We start from the raw sequence: 11,145 nt of genomic DNA, 5'->3' as shown, positions 1-11,145 counted from the left end.
ATATATATATATATCTTTAAAAAAAAATAAAATTCATTGACTTGGCTGTAGGTAGATTCTGGATAATGCTGATAATGTCCAGATGGCCTATATCAGCAGATATATAAGCCTATAGCATTGATCTATCACTAATGTAGAGTATTTACGCTTCAGGCGACCCAGGGTGCTTAGGAGCTATAATTGTCCAATTACCAAAGGCTTCCATTCAGGAATCTCATCTCTGACTTCATCATGAATAAACAGACCTGTGTTTTAGTGCATGGCTATCACCGTTTAAGAAAGAAATGAAGACGTTAAAGTAATATTCTGTAGCCTGAAGCTATGACATTAATAATCAAGCAAGCAGTAGTTTTTCATGCAGATACAGTAGCTTGCAAGGATTGTAAGTAACTGATCCCATTCGTCACTGCTGAATGAAATCCCATCTTTCTTTCCTCTTCTTCTTTTTTATTTATTTTTTGCCGTGCAAGGCATAAAAATGAATTGCCTAAAGAAGTCAGCAAAATCCCAGTTTGCAAAATGCAAAATATGTAAAGGCATAGCATAAATAAAAACAAATAAGAAAAATAAATAAATAAAAATGTTGTTTATTTGAAATGTATAACCCTCCTTTGTTAGAACAATGCGCACTTAGTATTTGCTTCTCTGATGTTATGCTGATGAAAGCAGTTTAGATATCACATGGACATATACAAATACTTTGCTAGCTGGCAGAAATCGGGCAGACATAGAAAACTGAACTCAGCAATGACTGAAAGAACATTAGAGGATGACGTTCCTTTGAGCATAGGTGAGACGTCGCCTGCGTCCACATTATCAGTTCAGCTCCATTGGCCAGCACGTGTTTTATCTGAGACGTTCATGTGCTACTATGCTGTGCCGCATGCTCTGTTATCTGGATTATGAGCCACTTTCATAGTGCTTGGTGCCACAGAGCGAGGACTGTTTGGGTAACTGATGGGAATTGCAAAACTCGTCATGCTTCCTGTGCTCATCACTGCTAGGCGTCAGACTCCGGTTACTGCTTGCAGAGATATGGTTGAGATTTCATGCAGCATATATGAACATATATTGCAAGCAGCAACCAGTATCTGTGAACTAGAAAAGTGTAGATTTGCAGCCTTACCAAAAATCATTGGTTGTTTAAAAGCCTCTCAATGACATTGGAAAGGAAAGCAAGCTGATTTCTGGAGTTTCACAGGTAGTGATGGAGTGTTCTTCAGATCGAAACTGAGCCTGTTTTAATGCCCCCATTACTTTAAGTGCAGCCGCATGGAAAATAATTAAAGTATCATTACTTTAGCTTGCAGAGAGAGAGAGAGAGAGAGAGAGTGATGAGCTATGCAGAAGAGTTAAGTGTCACGCCACCATCTTAGAGGAGAAGGTATGCATTTTAAATCAAATATTAAATTATTAAAATTAAAGACCAATGCCAGACCGAAAACTGCATTAATCACATCAGCAACTTTCCATTTATGTGTTCAAGCACATTTTAGCATCACTAAATCTTGAAATACTTAGCTGTTACTTGAACACAATAAGCAAACTTGACCTGATTCTGTTCGCAGGTTAGCAGACGGTGTTTTACTTACCCGTGATGCCATCTTGTCGGCAGGGCCATCTATTGATCAGCTTCCAGCTGGATGTGTTTTGGCAGTGAGGGGTCATTTAAAGAGAGGGCAACACCACGTGAGGGTGAGCTTAGCAGGATCTAGGCTGCAAAATGGGCTTTTGTGTGTGGCAGGTTCATGCATTTAAAAACAATGTAGCGTAGAAATACAATGCAATACAATAGCTTTGCCTTAGGCCACATGGGAGGCTTGTGACAGGCAACCAGAAATAACATTAGGTCAGAATTACCGGCAAAGCATTTCAGGTACTTCACCAGTTGCATAAACACGATTGCAGATATAATGGAAACAGTATATGGAAATAATGATATGGTTAACGATCCATCGCTCATTATGCAACACAAAACATCACTATTGAAATGAATCACAGGATTTGTTTTTCAGCCAATGGAGTGTATACATTATCTGGGGGAAGATAATGTGATTTTGATGGCCGTATTTCAGCCGCCCGGGACTCCTGTAGGAGTTGGCGGAGAGGAATTGTTGACATCAGCAATGTGCGAGAGGTGCCATGTGACGTTTTGCAATGTTTTTTTTTTCTGTAGCGGTGAATGATTGGCTGCTGATCCTGGGGATTAAACAACTATCCGTGTGGGTGTCTGTTTGGGCTTTATAGCCTATCAAATCTGCCAGCCCTCAGGAATTTCCTGTCTGCATTTAGTCACAATGATTCGCTAAAGCTCATCAGGGCCATATGTATGTCCCTGCTTACAGCTGCAAAATACTCTGAATTTCTATACCACCTAGGCCTTAACAATACTTGAAGTTCATTAATAAAACATCATGGTCTTGTGCACAATATCATTCAAACTTTGCACCAATGTTAAAGCAAGTAACAAAATCAGACAGCTCTTCTAAGCAGACTCTTATTACTATGGCCTTTGGAGACTGAAGGTCCAAAATTACCCACTCTACTCTCTCCCAGTGATCGTATATAGTTTGTATAGTTCAGTGTGTGTGTGTTTACACACATGGCCCCTGGCTCTGGATTCTCATCAGTTGACCAGGCGGTTACATGACCGGGGCCCCCACCCTAAATACCCTCCTCCACCCCTGAGATAGTAGGGATGGACACAGCAGCATTCTGATCACAGTGCTGTCTTCTTCATGCATGCCAGGGGCTCCGTCCTGCTAGATTACATCTCATATGAGGCTGTGAGGTGCCTCTCGGGTACCACAAGCCCAGACACACACAGGGACAACAAATGGCTTGGAAGTGGGTGGGGGTCTAAACAGAATGCTAATATGAACTATCAACCACAACACACAAACAAAGCATTGTGACACATCGTTTCGCTTCTAATGTCGGTGCTGCAGTGATATCAAACACTCTCTGGTGAAGTCTGCTTCAGGCGTGCAGGAATCTTGAAATTAAGTGTATGAGTCTTGTGAGAAAAGCTATTCACATTTACATATAATGATAGAATGATAGATAGACAATCGATAGATAGACAGATAGATAGACAGACAGACAGATAGATAGACGATAGACGGACAGACGGACAGACGGACAGACAGACAGACAGACAGACAGATAGATAGATAGATAGACAGACAGACAGACAGATCGATAGGTATACAGACAGACAGATAGACGATAGATAGATAGACGATAGACAGACAGACAGACAGACAGACAGACAGACAGGCAGGCAGGCAGGCAGGCAGGCAGATAAATTGGTAGATAGACACAGACAGACAGACAGATAGACAAGAGATAGATAGACGATAGACAGACAGACAGATCGATAGGTATACAGACAGACAGATAGTCGATAGATAGATAGACGATATACAGACAAACAGATAGACGATAGACAGACAGACAGATAGACGATAGATGACAGACAGATAGTCGATAGATAGACAAACAGATAGACAGACAGATAGACAATAGATAGATAGATAGATAGATAGATAGATAGATAGATAGATAGATAGATAGATAGATAGATAGATAAAAAGACAGATAGTGTATTTCTAAAACCCAGTTGAAGGCGTTACATAAAGTGCATATCTGAATCCACACATGCATGAATGCACTGGGTCAAGGAGTGTGAAATGAATTGTCCAGTGGTGTAATATGGTGGAGGTTGGGGGGAAGATTGTACTGTTTCATGCAGTGAGAACGAAAAAATCCACTATATCCCTTTTTCAAACAGCATTATTTATAATACATATTAATTTATGACCTCTAATTTATAGTTTCATGACCTCTGTATGTCCTCATGAAAGTCTGAGTCCAGTGTTTGTGTTGGCTGCACGTGCTCATACTGTAAACTTTCTCATCACAGAAAATCACTTGTGGACACATCAGCATGGGCTGAAATTTCATTCTCCATTTATTACCATACATGCATTTTTATTGAGAATCTAAGCCACAGGGGAAATCTGTGGAGAAGAGGAACCTTTGAGTCACCAACATCACACATATGCTGTATTTCTCCCCTATCAACCTTCATATGTTCAGATGTTGTCTGGGATCATTATACAGTGTGATCACAATATTACAGATTTCATCAGGGCTTTGCACAGTGAAACCATTACTGACCTTGATGTTCTGCGTCTTTATTACTTGTCCCAATCTTATGAAACTTTGATAACTTGCTGTATCTGTTTGGGTCTCAGAGACCTTTAATATAAACCATGAATAAGTGCAGTGAATTTTTACATGGTAAGACCCTCTGACTAGATGTTGTATTCATTCATTCATTCACTCACTCACTCACACTTTTTCTAGGGTCAAATTGAATGATAAAAAATGAATTGAAAGATACTTGTTGTCACAAGCGACATTATTATATTTCTGACAGTCACATTTTTAAGCACTATATACAGTATGTATGAATTTTGCAACCTGAAATTTAGCCACCTGCTTTCATGATCCAAATTGATAGAAAAATTCTCAAGAAATTCAAATATGTGAGGAACTTTTCACTAATCCCAAATAAAAATAAATAAATAAATACCCCAAAATAAATAAATAAATAACATTATGTAAATATATATATATATATCTTCTCTAAATCTTCTATACATTAAAATAATTTAAAGCGACAATAAAGGTAAATACAAAACTATTAATATCACTGTTACTCTTCGTAATAGCTATACTATTACTAATGTTATTAAGTGTTAATTAAATGTTATTAAGGTCCTCCGTGGTAAAACTTTTGAAATCATGGATATTTATGGCCAAATACATTTTCGAGGCAGCCCTGCATATTGTCAATCCTAACAGAACATTAGGGATATGCAGGTATACAGTTGGCCAGGAGAGGGCGACAAATATTCACTTATATTCATAATGAATACATGAAAGGCCTAACCTGTGAAAGGAAAAACCCTGTTGCTAATGGCGTCAAACCAAAATAGATACCACAAAACTGAAGCACAAGGACAATGCTTGGTGTTAATGACACACACACACACACACACACACACACACACACACACACAGGTTTGTTTTTGTGAAAAGTGGGGACATCCCATAGGCGTAATGGTTTTTATACTGTACAGACCGTATATTCTATTGCCCTACACCTAAACCTACCCCTTACAGGAAACTTTCTGCATTTTTAGATTTTCAAAAAACTTCATTCTGTACGATTTATAAGCTTTTGTACCCGTGGGGACCACAAGTTAGGTCCCCACCATGACATGAGTCCCCATGAGTCTGTGTGTAGTCAGGTTTAAGTCCCCACCAGGATATATATACCAGTACACACACACACACACACACACACACACATTTCTACTGGCCTTTTTTAATCATTATCATCTCCACTGTCTCCATTGACCTTTAAACGATGCAATTCATCTCCATAACCTAATTTTATTGTTTAGCTAGGCAGCCAAATACATTCTTGTTTTCCACTTTAATAGGCTTTAATTCACACAAGATGGAGTTTAACATCACCAAACATCAGGGCTTAGGAGAAAACTCCTGTGAATTGCGTCATCAGGCTACCAATACTCCCAGTGTACAAAAAGCAAGCTACCCTGGTCTTTGCTGAAGCGATATTATGTTCCATAAATAAAAGTAAAATCTAAAAAGGGCCCATCTGAATTCGTCTTTCCCTTATAAACAATCAGGCTATACGTTATTCCAGTATATGTCACAGATCAGTTTTACCGCTTCACAAAACACCCCATAAAATGCTTCTTTGAGAAACACAACCAGACACATGAGCTACACAGGACACTAAACAACTCAAGCGTGTTCCCAGATGATTCTCAAGGCCTGATTTCTTCAAACCCCAGTTTGTTGTTTACATCTCAGTCCTGTCTCAGGGTTTAAAGCTCTCATTCCCAAGAGAGTCTAGACAAAAAGCCAAACATGCGTCGATCATGTCTCCATTTTTAAAAGGCCTCCATTCTCCACTGCGTCATTATGCAGTGTCTTTGAGTTTGCTCTGTCCTGTGTGCATAATAATGAGAGGAGGATGAAGTTTCAGCCTTGTATGCAAGGCCCCCACCGATCTCAGCATCTCATTTACATAATGATGCAGTGAGTCTCCGCTCTCTCAGAGGCATGTGAATATGTACCATATGGTGCAGATGGGACCAGACTACAGCATGACAGGGAGGGCAGCCTGATGGAGCTCTGACAGGCTTTTTCCCACCCTGTGCCTGACAGAGGTCACACAACGGGCTGCTCTTGTGTGCTCTTCTTTGTGACAGTCAAAGCATCATGAATCATCCCACCTGTGTTGGAATGAGCCATTTAAATGATAAAATCCTATGATTTTTCATGTGTAGAAAGACAGGCACATCTTGCATGTCTTGAATTTTGCAACCTGAAATTTAGCCATCTGCTTTCATGAGTTGAACTTATAGAAGAATTCTAGAAGAAAAAAATAAAATAAAATAAAATAAAATAAAATGTGAGAAAATTACAAATGCATGTCAAAATACACAATTAATGGGCAAATTTTTTTCTAATAGATTTTTTTGGGTATTTTTTAAATACATTTTTGAAATAATAATATATTCTTTTGTTATGTGTAGCTAACAAAAGCATTTTAAAATATATTTTGCCTTCCATATTTCAATCCAAGAAAATGCATTCACGTCACATTTAAAGAAAAACGTCTAAATAATATAATAATATAAATCATAATATATTTATTTAATTAAAAAAATATACTTTAAAATATATTTATAAAAAAATATATATATATATATATATATATATATATATATAAATATATATTGAAAATAATATATATATATATATATATATTTAAAATACATTTCATTGAGCTTCACTGTTTACAACATACATTTAAAATATATTTTTGCCAGATTTATATGCCTTATGGGACATTTTAGCAGGACATTTTTCCAACCATTTTTTTTCTCCCAAGCCATAATCAACAGCATATGAAGCTGTTTATAAGTATAATCTTCCCCAAAGCAACATTATGACTCAAATTCTGATTTAAAACACATCTTCATATGGATCTGTTTTTCACAAAATGCACAGATTCACACAAATATGTGCTCACACGGATATACATGTACAACAGATGGACAGATGCATCACTACAATAGGGTAACTAAGTCCAGATGGGAGCTATATTAGCTCTACTAGCCCCAGCTGCTGTCTGAACATGACTATGCAAAATCCGTCAGCTGCCCTACCCTAACAGACAGTGGCCTGTTCATAGCCATGGCAACAGCTCGCCTACCTCGGCTGGTACCCTCAAAAGCAGGATCACATGTGCCTAACACAGCAAAGGGGCGAAACACATGTATCGAGCGCTCTGATTGGCTGACTGGCCAACTGGCCTCCTGCTCTTTAGCTCTGTTTGTGTCTCACTATGGGGCAAAGGCTGGGGATCCTTTGAAGATGACAGTCCTCTAACTTCTCATGACATGCAGAGGGAAAGGGCACCCAGAGTTAAATTGAATTGCTTAGAGGTTGCTCTTTTATAGCCCATGAGACTTAATTGTGTTCTCAGATATGTTTCATTTAAGTGTCACCTTTGTCTCAGATGTTTCTCTAGATGCAATTGAGACCATGTTGACAAAGTAAAATTGCAGACCTATAAAATGAATGCAGATTGCATAGCTCAAATAATTTGGTTTTAGAAAAATAATTGTGCGAGTTCATATTGAAATATCTGATTTTTAAGTAGCTACTCCAGAGAAACGTTGTTTTACATTACTTTTTACTCTCAGGAGAATAAATGGCTGTATCCAAAAATGGCCCTTATACCCTCATTCATTATAACATTAGTTTACTAATATAGTCGCTTGGAGTCAATGAAATAGAATGAGAATTTGGTGCAAATTCAGACACTGTGTGTGGCAGAAATGCCACAGATGCCATCTTTTGGCAAGATTTTGGTGGGAATTCAATAAGTGCTTTTCTCAAAGTGCACTTGTATTTTATAGTCATTGAGTGTACATTGGTTGTACAGGCCCACAGGAAAAAATACTATAGTCATTTATAGTAAATACTGTAGTGTTTTTGAACCATACTATAGTAAAGTGTATTATAGTGTATATATGATATATTTACAACACTATGTTAATGAATGCTACAGCATACTGTAGTATTAACTATAGTGAACTGATAAACTACAATAAATACTGTAGTATACTTTAGTTTTTACTACAGTAAACTGTAGCGTATTGTAGTATAATATACCCTATAGTTGTTGTAGAAAACTTAGTACAGTATTGGGTAAAGTAATTTGTTTATATTACTATAGCTGTTATATTACCACAACAAATTCAAGTACAAATTCAAGTACTTTACTATAGTGTGGTTCAAAAACACTATAGTAATTACTATAGTATTTTTTTCCATGTTTTTGTGGTGCATTATGAGGATGAATGAGTGCACTTGAAAATGTTCACTATGGGTTCGGACATCACTACAAATGGCTATGCCCTCAAATAGTGCATTACAATGGTATAGAAGACAATTTTGGACAACAAAAGCAGGTGAACACTTCTGCCACCTACTGGACTGGAGTATGAGGCACTGCATGGCGCACAGGAAAAAATTGTTTGCACATTGGGCCATTTTCACAAAAATTTATCAGAGCACAAAAATGATCAGCAGGCCGCACTTTGTTGTAATGATGGGAGAAACAAAGCTTTTTGAAACGTTGAATGAGCTGAAACAAGTGCTTCACTAAACGATTCACTGTTTCGAATCTAATCAGAAGGGTGCAATAAAAATGTATTTTAAATTATATATATTTTTTATTTTATTGAATGTGTAGTCTATTAAATGCAATTAACACATCATCCAATAGCCTACCATTTAATGTCTGTATAATAAGGGTTATTTTGTTGAATTGTAGGGCTTGTTTTGTTTGTTTTATGAACGGCTTGGCTAAACATGTCAATAACCGACTAATAACTACAACTCTTCATTTATATTATACAAAATTGTCATTAAAAATGTCTACAAATTTCTAAAACTGATCTGAGATCAGGTAAAAACCATATAGACATTGGTTCATGGATTCATAGTGATCATCACGCCCTAGCAACAAACCACTGAAATTAAAGACGTTTCGAAACAGTTACGACGTAACGAAGCCCCGTTTACTAGAATTGTGTGACTGTTTTATACACGCTCTGAATCACAGCTCAAATGTCTTTTGATTCACACTTTTGTGTGCTTTATTACGCATTAGTCAGTGTCAGTGCACTGAATTCACACATTTAGATATTCAATAAATGTCTGCTTTAGCGCTCCACAGAGAACAAAATGTCATATAGGTTTGGAACCTGTGAGAGTGAGCAATTGATGTCAGATTTGTCATTTTTAAGCAAAACCCTCCTTTTAATCGCAGTGCTGTCTTGGGGAAATCATTGAGATATTAAAGAGATCTGTCTTTCCTATTGACTAAGCCATCAGGAGGGCCCAGTAAAGGGCAGCGGGCCGCTCAGCTACTGTTTATGTAGAAACCGCCCCCGACCCTCTCCAGGTCACACACTCTTGACTCCTCACAAATCACGGGGCAGAGGAGAGAAGGGCTCATGTGTGTTTGTTTGTCCGCGAGCAGCGCATGTGGCATGCCTGCCCATCACAGATGATAGGCATCCCAGGGGAGACCCCCCTGCAGAAATGCATTCCTTCAGCTGCAGACGCTGTGGTGAGTCTTATGACCACAGCTCTGATCAAATACGGACCCTTTGAAGAGGGGTGGTTCTCAACCTTTTTTTCCACCGGGCCGCACTATGGTCCAAGTGCAAGTCTCGCGGGCCGCACGCATATCATTTACATATTACGTCAGCAATACAAACCAACCTGATTTATAATATTATAGCCTAAATATTATGATATCTAATAGATTGCATTCATTGAAATAAATAAATAATTCTACTCCTCATAAATAACACCCAGTTTTGTGAACTTCGGCTCGAAAGGAGTAACAGCACAATATAGGCGGAGTTTCACTTTTATGCGTTTTAACATAGTTTTTTTAAAACTATGTTTTAAAAAAACATACCTAATGCAGAAAAGCCGCCTCTTTTCCGAATTAAATAGATGGGATGAGAAACAAACTAATGAAACATTAATAAGAAACAATAATAAATAAGAAGCAATACAGAACTCAATTCAACAAAATGATAAAAGAAGAGTTGAGACATGAAGAGATGACCAGACAAAACATGAAAAGAAGAAGAAATTGAGAATGAGAAGGCTAGAGATTAGAAAAAAATGAAGAGAAGGTAATAAATTAGAGATGAAAAATTAGAGACAAAATGAGATGAAACAATGCATTGATAGAAGTAAAGAAATGGAGACAAAAGAGATGAAATTATGCAAAAAAAGAAAAAATGGGATGAGATGAAGAAACAATTTGAAACAAGAGACAAGACAAAACAAAACTAATCAAAATAATAACAGAAGTGATGAGACATGAAAAGATATGACAAGAAACAATAAGAAAATTGAAGAAATTAGAATATATGAGAAGACAAGGTGAGCCCAGACAAGACATAAAGAGTAGAGAAGAGAAGAAAAGAAATACAAGGAGATGAGAAATGAAGAGAGGAACTGAAAAGAGAAAAGAGTAAAAACTGGGACACTCTCTGTTAGGTGCTGCATGGGAATGTTTGCAAATGCCTTTTGTAAGATAGGAAGAAAACATTTGTTTTCAGTTCCCAAAAGGTAAAACAGACATAGGGCTGCAACGATATGACAAAAATCATAATTGTTGGAAAAAGAGTAATAAACATATAAACATAGCATTTAGCTTTTCTGAGAGCGTTATTAAATCTGATTTTAGTATCGACTTTTCATTTGTCTTCAAATAATGTGACGTTTTTCCAAGATTTCTCTTTGTATTCCCTTTATTTTCCATTTAGCTTGCTAAAAAGCTAGCTTTTCTGTTTTTGTTTGTTCTGTTTCTTCATTTTAACATTAGCATTACCCAAAAGAAAATAGTAGATTGCTAGCTTCTTTTAAAAGCTTTTAAACCATCAAATAGATTAGAAAAAAAGGTTTTCTTAGGTTTTCTCTTTATTTCAAGGTTAATTT

General features: G+C 37.2%; 1 protein-coding gene across 1 annotated transcript in view; it reads right to left on the bottom strand.

Moving 5' to 3' along the window:
- grifin (galectin-related inter-fiber protein) overlaps positions 1-1,686 on the bottom strand; it is a 4,171-nt gene extending 2,485 nt beyond the window's left edge. The window contains exon 1 of the mRNA XM_016267436.1: positions 1,593-1,686. Coding sequence (XP_016122922.1) covers positions 1,593-1,604 — 12 coding nt within the window. The 5' untranslated portion in view covers positions 1,605-1,686. The remainder of the gene's footprint in view (positions 1-1,592) is intronic.
- Positions 1,687-11,145: the final 9,459 nt, after the last annotated feature.

Source organism: Sinocyclocheilus grahami, unplaced genomic scaffold (assembly GCF_001515645.1).
Source record: "Sinocyclocheilus grahami isolate Dianchi unplaced genomic scaffold, SAMN03320097.WGS_v1.1 scaffold37.1, whole genome shotgun sequence".
Classification (NCBI taxonomy): Eukaryota; Metazoa; Chordata; class Actinopteri; order Cypriniformes; family Cyprinidae; genus Sinocyclocheilus; species Sinocyclocheilus grahami.
The sequence above is the reverse complement of the archived record's forward strand: the minus strand, read 5'-3'. Positions and strand labels throughout refer to the sequence as shown.